The sequence below is a fragment of the Peromyscus eremicus genome, chromosome 7 (genome assembly GCF_949786415.1).
Source record: "Peromyscus eremicus chromosome 7, PerEre_H2_v1, whole genome shotgun sequence".
NCBI classification, from domain to species: Eukaryota; Metazoa; Chordata; class Mammalia; order Rodentia; family Cricetidae; genus Peromyscus; species Peromyscus eremicus.
In genome coordinates, this window is record NC_081422.1 from 97290391 (window position 1) to 97311214 (window position 20824).

The 20824-nt window shown below is 51.5% G+C and overlaps 1 protein-coding gene across 1 annotated transcript in view; it reads left to right on the forward strand.

Moving 5' to 3' along the window:
- Positions 1–16561, forward strand: part of Slco2a1 (solute carrier organic anion transporter family member 2A1) — an 81253-nt gene extending 64692 nt beyond the window's left edge. The window contains exons 7-14 of the mRNA XM_059268470.1: positions 671–746; positions 1266–1430; positions 2501–2690; positions 4340–4505; positions 6700–6863; positions 10932–10996; positions 13324–13447; positions 14551–16561. Of these exons, the coding sequence (XP_059124453.1) occupies positions 671–746; positions 1266–1430; positions 2501–2690; positions 4340–4505; positions 6700–6863; positions 10932–10996; positions 13324–13447; positions 14551–14671 (1071 nt within the window). The 3' untranslated portion in view covers positions 14672–16561. The remainder of the gene's footprint in view (positions 1–670; positions 747–1265; positions 1431–2500; positions 2691–4339; positions 4506–6699; positions 6864–10931; positions 10997–13323; positions 13448–14550) is intronic.
- The last annotated feature ends 4263 nt before the right edge of the window (positions 16562–20824 follow it).

Consider the following 20824-nt stretch of genomic DNA (forward strand, 5'->3'; position numbering starts at 1 on the left):
GGGAAGGAAGTTGTGAGGAAGGAGGTAATGCATGGGGAATGATGGGCATGTTGCCCAGAGCTGAACAGGTGCTCAGTTAATGGGAGCACCAAAGAATGCTAACGGCAAAGCCCCGGCCTGTGTCTACGCAGAGGCTCAGAGAGGGCTGGGGCCTCTGTCTGCAGCTGCTGGCGTTAGAGACTGGCAAGGGGGCTGAGGTAATACATCCAGAAGGCATGGGTAACGGTTAGGGCAGAGCCTGGAGCAGGACTCACCTTTGGACTGAGGAGAAAGCAGGGACCCCAGGGAGGACACAGAAAGAGAGAGCTGAAAAGAGCAGACATTGGAGAACCCTGTTGTCCTAGAAGCAGCCACCCCAGGAATCTGCACACGGAACACAGTGTAGTCATGACATATAGACAAGGGGTAGGATCCGGGATGATGCTTCTGGCATCAGTCATGGGAAAGGCAGATGAAATAACATGCCCATAGGTACTGTGGGAGGCATTGGCACGGATTAACTCTGGTCTCCAGCCAAGGCACCAGGCTCATTAAAACACAGGTGGTGTTTGCTTCAAGAGTGCATCCTCAAGGTGCCCTCCCATACATGCGTGTGATCCTTAGCCACTGAGTCCGGAGAGTCAAGGGCTCGGGGACGGGCCATTAACATCACCATGTTTGCTGCCTTCAGACGTCTGTTATCGCAGATGAAACGATGAAGATGGAGGAAGACAAGTCAAGAGGCTCCCTGTTGGATTTCATTAAACGTAACTGATGGCCCCAGCAGCCAGGGGTGGGCTGGTTCCGGGTGGCAGGAGGCCAGGTTCAGGGTAAAGGGCGACCAGAAACAACAAGATCTGTGACGGCCTCGCCTCTCAGGTGCCCCCTCACTCCAGAGGGCCTCTGCCAATGATCCTGGTGACTGGTTCCTTACAGGGACCAGTAGACCCTAGTTCGGGCAGAGCTAGTCACCACGCCAAGCCCCCACTTCTACTCTCTCCTTTTCACTTCTTGTAAAGGTGGTAGTTGTGGGAGGAGAGACCTTTTCCAGTGCAAGCCCTGTTTCTCCTTATACCAGCAGCATCTTAGTTAGACCCCAAGCGTAGTGAATGGGAATCCCAGGACTGTGTGCCCCTGGGCTAACCACTGCGAGGCTGGACGTCTCTAAGGCTGCCCTGAGGGTGAGAGGAAGCTTGCCTAAGGGATGAGTCAGGGTAGTGGCAAGGCTCTAGGAAGCTTGGGATGCTCTTACCAAGGCCTGTTCCCTGACAGTTATCTACCTGCAGGGTTCCCCCGCATCTTCCTGAGGCTGCTGATGAACCCACTCTTCATCCTGGTGGTCCTGACTCAGTGTACCTTCTCCTCTGTCATCGCCGGCCTCTCTACGTTCCTCAACAAATTCCTGGAGAAGCAGTATGGGGCCTCAGCAGCCTATGCCAACTTCCTCATCGGTGTGTTAGAGGGTGCCGCCCGCCACAAGGCCTGGGTGGTACTCCCCTGGGGAGGAGCTGGGTACCGTACAATCCATCCAGGGATAACCCGGGGCCAGACCGGATACAGACAGGAGACAGGAGGCTTGCCCAAGAGAAAGAATTTTAAGGACATTTTTCCTGGTTGGCAATCTAGAGTGTTTTTGGCAGGTTTCGGAGGCTCCTATTCTTCCATTCAGGAGTGGGTGGAGACTGGGGGCTGTTTTCCTTCCCATCAAGAGGGTGGGAATCTGATAGCCTCCCAAATGACCTTATCAGGGACAGCAGAGGAGAGAGGGAACATGGAGCTTGAGACATGCAAAATGCCTCTTAAGGGGTTTCCTTCTCCAGGAACTTGAGTCTCGGCCCCCTGACATGCGAGGCTCCTTTACACAATGGCAATGTCGATGCTCGCCCCCACCCAGATTAATGAACGCAGAAACTATGGGTGGGGGGTGCTCATACTTCTTCAAGTAGGTGCTAAGAACCACCCACAGAGGTTCCGCCAAGTGCCGAGGTGAATACCTGGGCCCAGTACATAGGTGAACTTGACCACACACGTAGATTTGACGTGAGGTGTGAGGATGGCTCCCTGCACTCACAGCACTGTTGTGTAGGCTTTGGCTATGACATCATTTCTCTTCTCTTCAGTCTCAGACCAGGGGTTGCCACCCGAGAATGAGCTACTTCCTTATCCTTGTTCTCACCTTGTTTTCAATGCTGTTTCTTTGAGACAAGGCCTAGAGTAGCCCAGGCTCATCCCAAACTCGCTAAGTGGGTGAGAATGGCCTTGAACTCCTGATCCTCCTGCCTCCACTTCCCAAGTGCTGGAATTATAAGTATCAGAAGTTGACTGCTTCTTTATTCTTTGATCACGCAAACCAACCCTCTAGTGAATTCTCAGGATGTACCCAGCCAACACTCAATAGTAATAATACTCAGGAGTCCGGTATAATGGAGTATACCCAGTGTTCCTTCATGAAGCCACGCTTGCTGGTGGTACAGTTCGAGGCTCCCAAGCTGTGCATCCAGCCCTTCTCCTTCTCACCTAGGTGCTGTAAACCTTCCTGCTGCGGCCTTGGGGATGCTGTTTGGAGGAATCCTCATGAAACGTTTCGTTTTCTCTCTGCAAACCATCCCCCGAGTGGCCGCCACCATCATGACCATCTCCATGATCCTCTGCGCCCCTCTCTTCTTTATGGGATGCTCCACCCCAGCTGTGGCTGAGGTCTACCCCCCCAGGTAACGAACTAAGGGACGCAGAGACACCCCTTGGAACCACAGCTTGAATCCAGCTACCGGGTATTCTTCCCTCTCTGCCTCTTTTACCTCCTCTGTCCTGTTCACCTGGCTCTGATCTCTCACACGATAACACAGAAAATCAGGTCTCAAAAAGTTTGTTCCATTAGGAGACGAGACCAGCCGGCAGTCAGGGTGAAGGTTCTGTTTTGCAAGAAGCATCAGAAACTGATCGGTTTAGTTTCTGAATAAGCCTGAGCCCTAGGAACCAGGGAATGAGCTGTGGTTAGTGCCAGCTCTGGGCCAGCTAGAATCAGAGCCTTGCTGAGCTGTCAAAGAAAGACAAGAGAAGACTTGGAAAGGTTTCGAGATGCGCAATGGAAGTGGGGCCGGGAAGGCAAAGGGCAGGTCAAAGTGCCGGGTCTGTTCGTATAAAGCAGCGTGAAACATACCTTTAGAGTCAAGCTTCATCTTCAGAAAGGGCGGTACAACCCTGTAAGCAAGGAACATGCCCCCCCAACCCCTCCCCCAACCCCTCACCCCTGGCTCCAGTGAACGCCTTGCAACTCTTTCTTTTGGACTCAGTCCAAGGAGTTTGCAAGATTTGGAGACTCAGAACCTTTTAGCCCCTGTATATTCTCTTTGTCACGGAGAGGTACATCTCCAAATACAGCAGCCGCATCAGGCAAAAGCCAAAAGAATAGTTTGAGATGATCTCTGTATTTGACAGGGGAGGGAGGGGAGGGGGAACAAGGCAAGAGAATGCTGCTTAGCATGGGGAACTCACTGTTGTTCTGCAGGCTGGCTGTGGATCCAGAGAAGCCTGAAAGCTTTGGGGCCTTTGGGTGGCTTTCACTGGGAGTTTGGTCCCAGCTCTGTCTGCTTGAGTTCTAGGTATGATGTTCCTTGTTGCCATGGGAACATTGCCTAAGCTATAGCGTTCTCATCCCCATAAGAAGCATAATTGGTTTTAGGTATACTGAGGCGACTGTACATGGAGAGCCCCCTCCATCGTGATGTCTCATAAACACATAAACACTAACAGTCACTAGCATAGTTTCATCAATGCACTACTCAGCTGTGGTCTGTCACAACTTCTCCAAGGAAGATCAGTAAGATCAGCCATCTTGAAATCTACTTAGATGACGTTCTGGCCAGGATGGGGAGGGGAATAGGGAGACCCAGATCAGCAAGTCCATATTGACTCAAGAGATGAGCAGCCAATGAGAAGCTCAGATGCCTCCAAAGGTTCTAGCCTTTAGCCAGAACCTAGCTGGAAGATGACAGAAGACAAGTACCACCGATGACATTACCGTGGCAGTCACCATTTCTTTCATCGGCATCTCAACCCGTTGGTCATTTTGACTCTGACAGTGGCATTGGGGTTTGCTGGCTAGACCTTTCCAACTGGGTAATTGGTGGCTTTGGGCTCCAAGTGTCAGGATAAACGGAGAGAGCCATGATTTCCAAACAGCGGCAGATTCGCAACCGGCTCCCATGGGCCTCAGTTCAGATCCTTGGGTGGCACTGGCCCAAGACAAACAGAGACAGGCAGGCACATCAGCCAGGCCAGGAACTCGTGCTGGGCTGGAGTGTAGGGCTGTTTCTTGGTCTTGCTTTGTTTGACTCCTCGCTTCCTGTTTCGCTGGCAGCACATCAAGTTCTATACATCCGCAGCCGCCTGCCTGCCGCAGGGATTGCTTGTGCCCGGATTCCGTCTTCCACCCAGTCTGCGGAGACAATGGAGTCGAGTACCTCTCCCCTTGCCATGCGGGCTGCAGCAGCATCAACATGAGCTCGGCAGCTTCCAAGCAACCGGTAAGGACGAGGGAGTCACAGGGGCAGACAGCCACGTGGAGTTTGGGGGCTCGGTGTGGGTGTAACCTCCAAAACTGTCCCTTGGCTCTGGAACTCAACATCAGCATCCTAGCCTCCTCCACCCTCTCTCCACCGTCCCTGCCCCAGGGTCATGACCAGATGCCTGCAGCCCAAAGTCAATTAAAGATTGGCCCGTGACCAACAAGTTCATTCTTGGGGATTTGTTGAAACAATGGAAACAAGTCGTAGTGTTCGCCCTCAGTGGAGACTTGTGACTGATACTGATGGCTCCCGGGGGGGCAGGGGGGGCACTTCTGGGTTCTGGGTTCAGGCCATGTTACAGGGTCACATGGGCTGGGAGCAGAGGGGCCCTGTGACGTGGACCTGAAAGGTCAGTGCTGGGAGCAGCGGTCGAGGGCCTTTGCTTCAACCCCTCAGCTCCCAGGGGTGCCACAGAGCCAGCCTGAAGTCACAAAGTTATTTAAGAGCAAATCTGGAATTAGCAGTCAAAGCTGTGCCTCACCTGGTGTTCAAGGCCGTGGGTCTCCTTCTTGGGCAACCTACAGGGGCCTCATGCATCAATCTGTGAGGACAGTGGCCCTGGGCCTTCTGGGTTCAGCCAACGGCAAATGACTCCTCCGGTCATCTGTCTGCTAGTCAATACACAGCGCACACTGAGTGCAGTCACCTCGCTGAGGATGAGCTGGTGGGCCTATGACACCAAGGCCCGTTCTCACAGTTTACATTCCATCCAATAAATGCACAAGATAAATGCTGGGGTGCAAGGGGAAGACACTGAGCAGCACAGAAAGAACCTGGGGGACTTCTTAAGATGACTTACACCTGAGCAAGAACAGAGGCATCCTATGGAAACCTGAAGCCCACTGCAGGTCACGGAAGAGCAGGTACAAAGCCCAGGCATTGAGGGCACCACAGGAGCAGAGGGAAGGCAGGGTGAGGGCCAGGGCCAGGCAGGCCCAGGGCTGAGCAGGGCTGGGCAAGCCAGGCTCAGGGGGTAGATGATCTTCTTCCCCCAGTGAGAGCAATGGGAAGTCTACGCCATTACCACAGAATGCCCCCATAGGAAGAATGCACTTGTGCGGAGGCTACAGGCCAGGCTAGCTTCTATTTACCACCTCTTCCAAGGAGACAGGACAAGGCTGCTTTCCCCAGCAGCCTCTGTGGACAGAGGCACATGGCTCTCAAACAGAGAAGGGTGAGGAGCTGAGACAAGATGGTCCCTTAATTTACCTTCCAACTGGAAGAGTAGTGGCTTCTGTGGTTTTCTTATCTTTATTTACTTACCTCTGACTCATCTACTTCCAGAAATAATCTTGACAAGCTTCCAATAACAGCACAAGTATATCAAGATAAAATCCATTACCATGATAGCAAGGAAAAAATAATAAATTATAAGGGGGAAAACGTCTTGATGGTTTAAAATCCAGACTGCGGGAGGTAACAGCAATATTGCGTATTATAAACTTCTGAGCTTGAGAGCCAAAGTGGAGCGGGAGCATAGGCCCCACGTCTGACAGCGGGAAGCACCCCAGCGCGCTAGTTCACATAGCTCCGTTACAGCTCCGACACTGACATCATCATAGGCTGGCCCATCAGCCACTGGAAGGGGGAAGATAAAGATGACCAGATGAGCAGTGGCCACCAGTGAGTTGTACAACGGTACTGAGCCATATGGACTTATGACAAGGCAGGGGCCTCCTCTGGGGTCCCCTCTTAGGCCAAAGGACACCTCCTCAGTGGGAAGTGCTGCAGAGGGTTTATACGACCCCATCCTTGTTTCCTTGGCTCCCTGCATATATCTTCTCCTGTAACAACTTGCACAACCACCGCAGCTGGCTGGGCCCAGAGGAGAGCTCTCCCAGGCTCCAGGCTCCTCGCTGAGGGTACTTTGCCTGGTGGTTGGGATCTTGGGCGTCTAGATTGTGGAGGAGGCTGTTGAGTTTAGCCCATACTGGACTCTTGGCAAAGATCGTTTCAAATGCCCAAGCAGTGGCAGAGGTGGCGCCCCACGGGGTACTCTAAAACCCTCATCTGGCCTTCCTGTCTTCGAATCCAGGCTTCCCCTCCTTCCCTGGGGACTGGTGAGCAAAGGGGTTCAGACTGGTGGGAGTCTGTGGCAGGAGCCTATGTGGATGTGTAGTCCTGACATACCCGCCTCCTGTTCTTCCTCAAGAGCTATTTGAACTGCAGCTGTGTGATCGGAGGATCTGCATCAGCAAAGACAGGGTCGTGCCCTGTGTCCTGTGCACACTTCCTGCTCGCGTCCATCTTCCTCATCTCCTTCGTGGCGCTCATCGCCTGCGTCTCCCACAACCCGCTCTACATGATGGTTCTTCGGTGAGTGGCGCCTCCTCCGAGCCTCTGACTGATGCTCCCCCACCCTCCCTTTGATGTTACATCCTGTCTCCCACTTACAGTCTCTCCTCCCTCTCCTGGCCCTGGGGGTCTCAACAGCAACACAGGACTGCAGAGTGCACTAACGGCAGGGGTTCCTGGTTCCAGGAGGAGCTCCTTGTAAGGTGGCCCCACTCAGGCCCCCAGCACCCATGAGACACAGGTCCTGTTGTTACCTCCATTCTGTTCCTGGGAAATTAAATCACAGCCCAGGATGGCAGAACTGGCCAAAGGCTGAGCCTCAGGTTAAAGACAGGCTGGGCGTACAGAGTCACTTGCTTTTCAGTCTTAAAGGAACTGAGGAGAAAGAAGAGGAATCAGCGGATGTACAAACAGTAAGTTGGAAACTGAGGAAAGTTCCAGAAGCAAATTGAAGCGAAAGCTGTGGGAAAGGCTGAAAATGAGAACACTGCAGGAGGCTGGAGACCTAGTATGTGGGTCGGAAGGAGCACACTGACCAGGGTGGGGACAAGGGAGGTGTCTAGTTGCAGCTGACACTTGAGCACCTCTCGGGCTTTTATAGAGAGTGCTTCTCCTTTGCCTCATTTTACCAAGGAAGAAAAAAGAAAATATATCTCACTCAAGAGTTCGCCTGCCCACCCACCTCCTGCCTGCCTCCCTGTATTCCCTCCCGAGTCCCCATCTGCTTACTTGGAAAGCAGAGAAGGAGCAACTTGATCCTGGAAACTCCCTGTCATCTTCAAAGTCTCTGCATCCTCACTCCCTGAATGTCCTCGGGTGTTGCCTGACCCCCAAGCCTCAGTTTCCTAGATTAGGGAAGGAAGTTTGCGGTCCCCTCCTCCATGCGTTAGTGTCAGCCTTTCAGGGTCAATTGCTTTGTAAACAGAAGGTGCGCTGCTGGGTGTGGTGGTGTCTCCTATAAACTTCAAGGGTGGAAGCAGGAGGATCAGGAATTCAAAGTCATCTTTGCCTACATTGTAAATTAGAGACCGGCCCAAGTGACATGAGATTCCACCCCAGTGGTTCTCAACCTGAGGCCCCTTGGGAGTTGACCGACCCTTGCACAGGGGTCACCTGAGACCATAGGAAAACACGGGCATTGACATTATGATTCATAACAGTAGCAAAATTACAGTTATGAAGTAGCAATGAAAATAATGTTGTGGTTGGGGGTCACCACAACATGAGGAACTGTATTAAAGGGTGGCATCATTAGGAAGGTTGAGAACCACTGCCCTACCTCAAAAAGGAGGTGGGGAGTGGTGTTCTGCATATTGGTTAAGACCTGTTTCCCCCAGAACCAGATGCTATGCCAAAAATGTAATTTAGTGACAGAGTGCTTGCTTAGCACGTGCAAAGCCCTGGGTTCGAGCTCCCAGGGGAGAATAAAGCAGCTGCCGGAATTTTACCCTATCCAAGTCAGTTCTCTGTCAGGTTAGCCCACAAGCTGCCAAGCTCCTGTTACTCTCACTGTTTCTATGACGCTGGCAGAAGATAAGACATTCCTGTGTTAAAGACAAAAGCTATCGTTACAGCAGCAAGCAGTGTATCCCCTGAAGTTGTATTGATTATCCATATCCTCCAGATCCTTCGGAATGGACGCACAGATCCACATGTGTGCTTTGTGTGCAGCAGGCTCTCATTCCAGCATGGGAACACTGAGCTTGAGAGAGCCATTTCTTATACAGTGAGCCTCGAGCAAGCTCCAGCTCATGCCTCCAGGCTATTCCCTGCAACCACAGCCCAGAGAAATGGCCCAAAGGCAGCGATCAGGACTGTATGATCTCAGGAAGAATGGGTATGAATGCTCAGAGCTGACAGCATGATGCCTCCCCACAAATCTTGTTACCTTCTTCCTTCCTGCTCCCCATCCTGTGCACCCCAAGGACTGACCCTGTCACCCAAGGCATATCGGTGGAGTTCCCTTCTTCCCTGCTGGGTTAGGCAGGCCCTGGTCTACCTTCTGACCCAGACCTAAACCTGCATGAGCCCTGAAGAGGAGAGAGCAGGGTAAGGGATTCCCACAGGGAACTCAAACTCTATCAAACCACCTCCCTGAGTTGTGGAGACCAGCATCCGTTCAACCCTCCCAAGACTAGTCAGTCTAGAGCAAAGAGAGAGAAGGCTCCAGGACCCCAGTGGTTTAAAGATTCATCCCCCTGGGAGAAAAGATGGCACCCGAGGTGCTCCAGTGGGATGCCCTTCTTGTACGGGTGCTAGCTTTTGCTGTAACTTGACAAATGCCCCAAGTGTTAGTTATCAGTCCTGGTCCACATCAGGCTCGAGATTACAGCCTGGGACCAGAGGTGAGCTGACAATGTAGAAAGAATGGTCAGAAACCCAGGCTTAACTCAGGGATAGATGGGGAAGCATTTAGAAGGGGTCTACGAGCTCGGTCAATAGCCAAACCTGGTGCCCGAGTCTTACTAAGTTAAAACACACAAGAGTCAGCCTGCCTGGTGAGGGACAAAGACAAAGACAAAGGCAGTGTATCGACTATTTGTCTTGTTGCTGGGACAAAATGCCTGACAAATGCAGCTTAAGCAGGGAAGGTCTTACTGTGGCTCACAGTCCAAGGGTACAGTCCATCACGGCAGGCAAGGCATGATGACAAGAGAGGTTCTAGCCATGGGGTAGGAGCAGAAGTCCACTGGTGGTCACATTGTAGCCATAGTCAGAAGCAGAAAGATGAATGTTGATGCAAAGCTCACCTTCTCCTTTCCATTCAGCCCAGGACCCCAGACTATTAAATGGTACCATGAACATTCAGGGTAGGTCCTCCCAACGTAATCAAACCTCTCCGGATACATCCTCATGGATATACCAAGGGGTCTGTGTCCCAGCTGATTCCAGATCCATAAGTGGGCAATGAAGACTAGGCATCCACTATGGATTGGGCCTTTGAAGGGAAGCTGTAGATACAGAGGGAAAGACCATCCGTTCAGTCAGGATTCCAGGCACTGTCGGCTGGGAGATCCCAGATGGTGCCTCTTTCTCCCACCTGTACCCCAAAGAGCATCCCTTCACTGGGCCATCTCTCTGGGGATGTCTCTCTTTTGCTGGCTGACTTTGGCAGCAGTTGCAAAACAATGGGCAATGGTCTGGAGGTCACCATGGAGTCCTCGTCCTCACTGTCCCCTCAGCTCTGAATTCTTTTCCAAATGACAGTCACCTACCCAGGAGTATGTGTGCCGAAAGAAAGCAGGGAGAAGTCAGAGTCTGGTCACCCAGCAGGTGTGCTGACTGGTACTCTGGGCTCCTCACCCTGTGTGTGAAAGGCCCACTGCCCCCCATTTCCACTCTCCAGATGAGGTGGGAGCTCTCCAGGGAGAACTGAACCTCTTTACCTGGCCTTACCTTCTCTCCCTTGAAGGAGGAAGGGTAGGAGGCAAAATCCACAGGATCGGGTGCAAATGACAATGTAAATCCTTTGACTTGTGAATCATTAAGAATTTCAAGTCATACATAAATCAAAACTGGGCCTTTCTGAGGGTGGCATCCTCTGCAGCTGCTCAAGTCACACCTCACAAAGCTGGCCCAGGGCAAGGAATTTTTTTCAGACCTGCACAGAAGCTGAGAGCCCAGGGCCCTCTTTTCCTGGTACAAGACACTCTGTGGGTGCTGTTCAGGCCTGCTGTCTTAGCATCGGGCCAGAAATTCCTTTCTACTGTTTCTCTGCTTGCCTGCTCTCCAAGCAGTCTCTGGGCAGCCCTGAAAATAATACAGACCGTTGGTTCTCGAACCCAAGTTTGCATGCAACCCTCCTGGAATATTGTGTGTCTTTGATAAATGTCAGGCTGGGAATCTGTGTTTTGAATACTAGTTAGCCTCGGTAATGCCTCTGATCCAGCGATGGTGCTGTGAGAACCACGTGTGTCATAGGAGCTTTTTAGCCAGGTGAATCTCACGGTCCGTCAGCGTGCCTGATCAGACTGCAGGATAACTGGTTCCGACCTGCTCTGAGTCTGTCTACTCCCCACGCTCCACCCCCTCCAGGTGATGCAGCAGCTCAGCGGCCTCTCAGTGTTGATTTCCTGTTTTCCTTTGCAGCGTGGTGAACCAGGATGAAAAGTCATTTGCCATTGGGGTACAGTTCTTGTTGATGCGCTTGCTGGGTAGGTAACTAAGACCTTCCTTCTGGATTAGCCAAGGCTATGGGGGGCAGGGCAGGGTTGGGAGATGCCCCGCCTCAAGTCAGCTGTCTAGGGAGCTGTGTACAACCAATAGCAAGTACCAAACCCTGACGGGGCAGTTGGCCTAATTGCTTGAGATCGGGAGGGATAAATTCTGTCTACGGCATTTGAGCCAAACTAAATTATGTAAGAAAAAGAAAAGAAAAGGGCATAGCTGAAAATACTGGATACAGAGTTAAAAGCAGGTATTTTTAAACTTTCTCCAAGAATCTGCCCTAGGAAACAAAACCTTGCATTCCTACCCCAGACAGCAGCTTCTGAACTGAGCCCTGGCTTTCTTCCCGTTTTCCAGACTTCTCTCCTCTCCTCTGGTTCAGCAAATGTCTGTTCTGTCAGGGGATCCTCTGCCTGTGAACCCTGTCTGTCTTCAAGTAGCCTGGAGCTCCCCATCTCACCCCTAAAGCTGTGCATACACGCATGCACGTGACCCGCGGAGGGAGGGAGAACTCCCATGGGAGCAGGAGGCACCTGGCTTTCCCTGAGTACAGGGACTGTGGGGTGAGGGGACACATTGCAGATGCTTTCCCAGCCTTCCTACCCTTAACACATGTGTGCATTAGACTGAACACGAGGCACTAATATGGAGGTCTTGCTATGGTGGGTGAACGGAAGTAAAGAGACTAAATTCAACAGAGGATCTTTGTACTAAGAATTACAGGGATGGGCATTTGAAGATTCCAGCCTGAAGGACTCTTCAGTTGCTAGCAGTGAGCACCTTCCTGCCTTAACCACTGAAACCACGTGAAGCCTGCTCTGCATTATTAAGCAGAGGTGCAGGTCACATCCATCATCCTTCCGGCATGTGCTCTCCTCCCTCCTGCCGTCAGCTGGGCAGTAGCCTGTGCAGGGTCTGAGGCAGCGTTTCAATGGAGTTTCTTGGCCTCAAGCCCCTTGTCCTGTGATGAAGTCCCTCTAAGTTCCAAAGATCCTTCTTAACTCTCTAAAGGATGACTGTCACCTTCCTGGGCCACACAGGGGACGCAGGGCATCTTGTCTGGGCAGAAACTGGTTTGTCAGCACAGCTCCTTCTACTCATTTATAGTTTAGCACCTCTAGCCCATTCATGACTTATTCTAACACCCTGGCTGGGAAGAGACCGGCATTCCTTCCGGCTGACCTCCTGCCCTGCTTCTCTGTGTGACCGGAGAACGGCCTCTCGACCCTCTGCTCCAAGCACCTGCAGCTTTTGCTCTTCCACCTGAGCTCAGATAACTCAGCGTGGGACCACGGTTAGGAAGCTCAGGCCTGAGGAATTCCACTCACTGCTCAAGAACACAGCTCCACTCTGGGGTAGATGAAAAGATGGCTATTTATAAACTCCAGCAGGTTTGCAGTTACCCACTGAGATATGGTTGAAAACTCACCTTGACTGCTAGTTAGGAATGTCACTAGAGTCGGTTTCTAGCCACATTTCACTTGGAAACTGGAAAGTGACCAGGGGCTGAGAGGCCGCTTCTAGATGTTTCTTACTTATGGGTAGGGCCACAGAGCTGGATCACCTCTTCCAGAAACAACAACTCACTGGGTGTAGACAGTCAGGTGTTTTCAGCACCATGTTTCTGAGTAGGGGATGGCCCATCCCCAGTGTCAGTCCTGGACAAGTCCACCCTGACCCACTGGCTGCCCAGAACTTAGATAACAACAAGGAGCATGGTAGGATTGGGTAGCGGGCATCTAGAATATTCAGCACCCAGTAAAGCGTTGTGCCTGCTGGACTACATAGACATTACAACTCAGGTCTAGGTTCTGAGCAACTGGGGTATCCAGGGTCTCCAAGGGATGTTGTCTAATCCAGAGGGCCAGTTTGGAGCGGGAGAAGAACATGGGATTTGAACTTCAGTGAAGTGGGGTCCAGTGTATCCCTGGCTTCTCTTGCTCACTTGTTCCTCATTATGATGAAGCCACCTGGAGGAGTTGGGAACATTAGTACTCTCCAGATGGAATCTCTACTTGGGGCCAACCTTGAGCATGAGAACTAAACTGTGCGGTGTGTGTGAGCTGACATCAGGGTGACCCTGTGATTCATTCAGCCCTGAAAGGATTCCCCTTTATCTCCTAAGCCTTCTGGTGAAAGGGAATTCAAGCTTCACTGATAGTTTTCTGCTTTCCCAAGTCACTGTGATTCCGAGGGCGAGGTAGAGTTGGCCTCAGATGTGTGACCCGGGCCATTGGTGTAGGGGACCCGGGCATCTCTGACTGCAGCTCCATGTGACCCAGACACTCTGAATTCTCTTTCCCATTTTTGTCAGCCTGGCTGCCATCTCCAGCCCTGTATGGTCTCATCATCGACTCCTCCTGTATCCGGTGGAACTATCTATGCTCAGGAAGACGAGGGGCCTGTTCATATTATGACAATGACGCTCTCCGAAACAGGTGAGGGCTCCTACACACACGGGTGTCTAAGAGATTAGGCCTGTGGTCCCAGCAGACAAACAAAACAAACAAACAAGGAACCAAACAGGCATTTGCCTCGTGGCCGTGGTGGTGGCTGTCAGGCTTCTAAGGGACAAGATAGGAGGGACGTCTCTGCAAACTCTGCTGTGGACAGAGAGCAGAGGCCACCTGGCAGGCATTTGGAGACCTGTAAGGAACCATTCCGCTAAGGAAACATCGGGTCTGCATTGAGGTGTCCCCTGAGGTTCTGTCCCTCATGAGCCATAGCAGCAGAAAAAGTTCATCAAGGGTAAAGGGGTGCCTCGAGGCTGAGAGAGAGATTATGAATGTGAGAAGATACCACACAATCTCCACTGTTCAGAGAGAGGGGAACCGTAGCACGGCACCCAGCAGAAGTCCTAGGAAAGGGGCTAACCTATGCCAGCGAACCAAATCCAGCCCAGCACTCCAGAGCACTGTCCTACACCAGCGAAACAAATCCAGCCCAGCACTCCAGAGCACTGTCCTACACCAGTGAACCAAATCCAGCCCAGCACCCTAGAGCACTGTCCTACACTAGTGAACCAAATCCAGCCCAGCACTCCCAAGCACTGTCCTACACCAGCGAACCAAATGCAGCCCAGCACTCCCGAGCACTGTCCTACACCAGTGAACCAAATGCAGCCCAGCACTCCCGAGCACTGTCCTACACTAGTGAACCAAATGCAGCCATCTCTCCCATTGCCTCCATTTGGTAAAGAAGGTGGGCTTGAAGGGGCTGTGCAAGGGCTAGAAATATTGAGGGCTGGCAGAGAAGGCCAGCAGACGGGCAGCAGAAAGATGCAGACCCTCTGGGCACAACTGGGACAGCACTGTCACCTCTGACCTTCAGTGGTATCACTGGAGAGCAGAGAATCACTGGTGTTGTATGTATGTCCAGAGTGACCCCTACCTGGGAGGTGACAGCTTGTTAGCTGAGTGCTGGCCTTCACAGGTCCTAGGCCACTGTGAAAACAACGTCTATCCTCCTGCTGGCCTTGGTCTGGGGACATGGGCTGACGAGCCCTCCTGCCTCACCACTCCTGTCTCTTCCTGCCTCCTAGGTACCTGGGCCTGCAGGTGGGCTACAAGGCCCTGGGCACACTGCTGCTCTTCTTCATCAGCTGGAGAGTGAAGAAGAATAGGGAATACAGCCTGCAAGAGAACGCCTCAGGCCTCATCTGACCCACAGTCAGGGCTGTTGCCCTGTCTCAGAGACTGGATCCCATCCCTCCACACCTGCCTCTATTAGCTAATGTTAACACGCCCTTTCCTTTCCTTTCTTTCTTCCTTTCTTCCACTCTCCCTATCTTCTTTTTCTTTATAGAAAGATAGTCCCATTCACCCTTTGTCTCAACTGCCCCCTCCTCCTAAAGTCTCCCCCATGGTTCTTGAGGTGTACGGAGCTGGATGAGCACTGATCTAGAGGGTCCAGTTTCCCAAACCCCTTGGAAGGGGTCCCCCACATAGGCAGGCTCTCCTCAGCACCGGGTCCTCCAACAAGATGCCCATGAGGCATCCCCTGCTCTCACCAGCCTCTCAGGAATACTTAAGAAGAGTGAGACTAGGGAGCCGTGCCTTGCATGGCAGGCAGCCCAGGTCTCCTCTGACTCCACACCCTGTTGAGAGGCAGAGTGAGAGAAGAAGGAGGTGGTTGATTTCTTAACCAGGAGCTGGCTATGGCTGCTTTTCATCTGGAGTCAGCCTAGCGTGGAGCCCAGGATGGGCTGGTTCCCTTTGTTTTCTCACTTTCTGCCCTCTAGGCTGATTTGGAAGCCACCATTTTGGGAAGTACAGACCTCTATAACCTACACCCTGGTATCAGAGCAGGAACTAAAGAGCCAGAGGCCAGGTCATCCCCACACTGTTCCTACGAACCTGAGGCCTCTCTACTCTCCTAGCAGCATATGCTTCTCCTGCCTTTCTGGGGTTGCATTTCAAACTGAGAAAGCCACAAGAAGACCTAAGGAGGGCCTAGTCTCCCACCGTCCCCGTGGAGACCAGACCCTTCCCATTCAGACACGAGAGGCCCTCCCTACCGTTACCTGGAACCAGAAGAGCAGCCGCACATGGACTTCATTGTCTGGATTTCAGCCCATGTGCAGAGGAGTAAAGGGAGGCCATCTGAGATGCAGCCAGAGCAAGTGATGGAGCCGAGTGGATGTCACCTGTCACTGTGCCTGATGGCAAGCTGCAGCCCACAAAGAAAGCAGCCAGGTTGGCTTGCTTGCAAACACATTGTATTCATTGGCATTTTCTCAGCCTCTCACTGCCTCCGGGTGGAGGTGGGCATCTTCTGTGGGCCTGGGCTGGGGGCCACCACTGCTATGCCACAGAGGGGCAAAGGCAGAAGCAGCCCAGGAAGGAAGGCTTTTTACCAGTGATTCTGTTTATTGGAGTCTGAGATGGTGCTCGGCCGTAATACTACACGGTTCTCTGAGAGCACCCCTGTAAATCTGACCTCCATTCAGACTAGGACCTCCTCCCAGAGAGCACTAGGTGGTCAGCAGGGACACCCTCACACACTTGCCAAGCATATCAAGTACCCAAAGATTGGCAGAGAAGATCCTGACATGACCACTCATGCCATTTAGGGCTCCACCTGACTGACTGTGCACCTGATCCTCTGTGAGATGGAAAACCAGCCCACCATGTCCCTGAAGCAGCTAGACAATTGTCATTGTCCTCTGTGGCATTTAAGTGCCTTCCAGAAATGTCTTATATGTCAGTGTAGCCAAGCTGCTGTGACACTGAAGTCTTGGTGGAAGCCATTGTTCCTGACAGCGCTCTTTCTGAAGCCACCCGGCTTATTTCCACAGATCTTACTTGGGAGGAGGCTCCACACAACCTCATGGGCCAGTTTCAGCATGTGCAATGGTCCTGCTTGGAACATGATCCTCTGCAACTAACCCTGGGCTTACTCACTGCAGTTTAACCAAATTGTGAAGGCATGGCCTTCAGCCAACCTCACGAACAATGAATGCCAATCTTCAGGTTCTGAAAGATTGGTTGTCCCCACAAGCCTTTATTCTATTATATTGCTATTAATATATTATAATTTTGTTACGAGTATAAGTTGGTCGTTAATTTGTGCTGTCATGTGCCTAGCACAGAGCAGACAGAATCTGCACCTTCTAGACAAAGGAAATACCCATGCTTCAAACTTAGAGGTCTGTAGTCAAGGGCACTAGAGTCCATATCACTCTCAAGCCATCTGCCTGGTGCTGAGTAGACCCCAAGTATTGCTTGCGGTTGTGTGAGTCCTTGGCTTGCTTTCCTTGCAGGCCAATGTCAAAGACCCATGAGAATGAGCTCTTGGGAGGCCCAGTCATTGCCCTTAAGTTCATATCCAGAAGTGGGGCTGGTCATAAACAACTATATCCATGAATACCATAGTCATAGTTGCTCATTTACTATTACCTAGCAAATCTTGCACCTCAAATGCCAGAGGGGCTATAAGGATCTCACTTTCTTTTCAATTAGAGAGCAAAGTGTCATACACTTTAATTATATCATGCTCAAGATTACTGTTAGAATTTCAAAACACTCTACACAAAGTGAGTCCATGTCTATGACTGTAAAAGGGATCCAGAAAGTCCACTTTCCAGGCAGGTGGAGGTAGCCCTCAAATCCTATGTGGTGGGTTAGAGCCAAGTCTGGTCAAACTGACCATCAGCATTAACCACCAAAGATGCCTTTCCATTTAAGAAGGCCATAGTAGGTCTTTGGTCCTTCTTGTTTCTCCATGAAGCCTAGAAGCCCCGTAGAGTCTGAATCAGGGCCAGGGTCCCCTTCCTGGGCACAACCACAGCTATAACTTTCCCTGCCACCTCATTGGAAGATGCACCATCCAGCCTCACAAGGGAGGATCCAAGGGACCAGGAAGTAAAGGGTCTGCAGGGATTTTCCGCCCATCTTCTGACTCTTAGAAGAGAGGGGTATCTCTATCAAGTAGCCTTTGGTTCAAAGCCTTCTGGCAGGATCCTCACCACAGTTCATGATGAAGGCCACACTAGTCTTGGGGTTCTATTTGAAAATGAAGAATTTTAGCCAGAGTTCTATTTGATAATGAAGAATCTTAGCTGGGCATGGTGGAGCACATCTTTCATTTCAGCACTTGAGAGGCAGGTGGATTTCTGTGAGTTCAAGACCAGTCTGTTCTACATAGTGAGTTCCAGGACAGCCAAGTCTACATAGTGAGACCCTGTCTTGAAAAATCTAAGGAGAGAGAGAGAGAGGGAGGGAGGGAGGGAGGGAGGGAGGGAGGGAGAGAGAGAGAGAGAGAGAGAGAGAGAGAGAGAGAGAGAGAGAGAGAGAGAGAGAGAGAGAGAGCTCTAAAGTCAAAGAAGCAGCCAGCAAGGTCCACATCACACAAATAACTCATAAAACTGTCCAGTTCTTTCTAGCTGCCCCAACCCCCTCTCTCCTTCTGAGTCATCCTGAAGTTATGGGGAGCCTTAGGTAGTGAAAAGTCCCCCTCTTTTCCCACTGAAGTCCACTGACTTGTGAGAGGGAAGTGGAGATATCTCTTAGGGCCATATAGGTTGGGTGGTAGAGGTTGGGAGACCCAGGTAACTTTCATTTGCCCACTGTCTGTTCAAGTATTCTAAGAACGTTATAACTACTCATGAGACAAGACCTGGTGAGCCCTGTGGGCACCACACGGTAACGAACGGACATGAAGGACAGAACTCTGAGAAGCAGAGCTGGGAGAATGAGGCACACAGACAGACCTTTTGGGGACACTGGCATCTGGTAACTGGTTATCACAGTTCTCACTTAAGAAACAAAGCCATGTTGTATTTGCTTCAGCACTCTCAAAGATGGAGAGATGTGGCTAAGCTGGGTCCTGAATTAGTGTCAACTCGATAGTAAAATATTGTATTGCAGCTTCCCAGAGAGATTGGCAGTGGTGTGTGTGTGTGTGTGTGTGTGTGTGTGTGTGTGTGTGTGTGTGTGTAAGAGAGAGAGGTTGGGGTGGGGAATCTGTAAATCCAGGAGAAAAATCTCATCTTTCCCAGCCACAGGAACCAAACATTGGAGGAAAAAAATGTCCATTCCTTGCCAAGAGGGCCAGATTCGTTAACCTTTCATCAGTGATTAAATGTGTAAACAGGTTCCGGGCAAGCCCTTGGCAAATCATTAATGAGAGAAAGCCTTTCTCTCGTGACAAGCCCTGCCCATTTATCAGTCTCCACACCCATTCCCAGCCCTGTACTGTGGCCACAGGACACAGGGCTCTCTACCTTGCTAAAGTCCTTGCTCCCTAGACACCTGCTACACTTTGATAGCAATAATAAAATCTGCATAGATCATTACAGTTTGCCAAGCAATGCGCTCATTTAACGAACTCCTCAACTCACTCAGAATAGACTTGACTAGGCTTCCACGAGCCTCACTAGTCTCAGTCACATGACACAACACACATTTATCTCTTGTTTGCACAAAGCCCATGGCTTGTCTGGGTGACTCTATAGGGCAGTGTGGCTTCCAAGGGTGGCTCAGTATGCCAACTATTTGGACTTGAGACACCTCTGTTTCATCATCCACAATTAATGAGGCAGGGAAGAAAGCTAAGAAGGTCTCGCCTTGGTAAGCAAGTGTTTCGGCCAAAAGGCGTAGAGTCTTTCTGTTCCCAGGCTTTTGGCCAGAACTAGTCTCATGGCCATATCTAACTGCTGTATAGGTGGGGAAATGGAATCCTCCGGGCTCAGAGAGGCGAGGGAGCAGATTTGGACAAGTGCTAGAATCTTCCACCATGGGCAGTGATTCTAGGTGAACCAATATGCTCACTGAGACCCTTCAACTAGCCTTGCCAGACTGTTGGAAGAGGAATGAGTCCAGCCAGGAAATCCCAGGAGAGGAAGCATCCACAGTGGGTTCCCAGACAGGAAAAGATGATGCCTAGGCAGGGCCAGGGCTGACTTAGGGAGCAAGGTGGGCTCAGAAGAGGCAGAGATGATGGATCAAAGGCTGGGAGAGATGCGGGGTCAGAAAAGGGCTCTCTTTAATGGACAGAGACCTAGACAAAGGATGAGAAGGCTGAGGAGCTGGAGGGAGGATGGCCAATTGAGCATGCCCCCCAGAGGGGAGGAGTCTCTCCAGAGCTTCTCCCTGAACAGTGAGGCCAGCATGACCATCACATCTCACAGATAGATAAACGAGGTCCCTTCCAGCTGTCAGTCATGCTTTGTTTAGTAGCTGGTGTGTGCAAGGACCAGACGTGACACATTCCTTGGCGTTGCAGAGTGTATACCTTGAGCAAGGAGCAAAGAACCAAGTGCTCTGAATTCAGTTGAGAAACCAGAGAGGGGACTAGAGCTGATTACAAGGGTCAAAAGTGTAAGCAGAGGGGACAACGAAGTTGTGAACAAAGGTAGGAAGGCGTGCAAACTTGGGCACATTCTGAGAACTCACTGGTCAGGGGCACCTGAAGAACAGCGGTCAGGCCAGGAGAGGGGTAGTGTCTTAGCAGCTTCTTAGCAATCCCTCAGGGCTGGCTTACACCAAGCCATGAAGACTGGAGCCAGCCCTGTTCTCTGCCCATTCAAAACCTGAGGGATGGCCTTAGAGGCAAGTCAAACAGTCCCAGGAGGGCACTCCTAGCTCAGAATGGTGTCTAGCTCAAAGTACAGCCCCAGATGTATACCCCAGAGAGCAGAAAAGTCACCCTCTCAAGCAGTCCGGGGTTACTCCTGGGGGAGCCTCCCGAGCTGGCTCCCCCTCCCCCTTTTCCTCCCTATCTTGCTCTCCAGGTGGGAGCTGGAGCACCAGGCAGGGCTGTATTTGGAAGTCATAGAGACAGACTCAGTGTACAGTGTGGGGCAGCTTATTTTAACAGGTCCTCTGTTCCAGTTCCTTATGTGACCTCAAAGCCCTTCTCTTTGCACTGTGGGTCTCTCAGTACATCATCTAAAGTGTGCACAGCATCCAAATCTCCGAGTGACCTCAGAGGTCTCAGATAGGACAAACATTAGACTGAATGTTCTTACCCCTCACAAATACCATCTTACAGGGAACGGGCACTCGAAATAACAAGAGGGCTCTCCACTGGGCTTGTCCTGGGAAAAGGCAATCGGAATTCCAGAAAGGCTCCAGAAGTCGAGAGTAGGTTAAAAGATCAGAAAACGCCCTCCGTGCTTTCTGCGTGAATCGTGGGGTGCAATTACCACGCTGTTTAATGACAGGGGAGCAGATCTGGCTCCTAGGCAGGGAGCGGTGTCCCGGCCGTGTTCTTGCAGCATGACCAGGTCTCCCGGTCCCTGCAATCTCAGTCCGCCACCAGGGGGCGCCGCTCAACTGGGCCGTGATGAAGTAGCGCCACCCCGGGGGTCACCG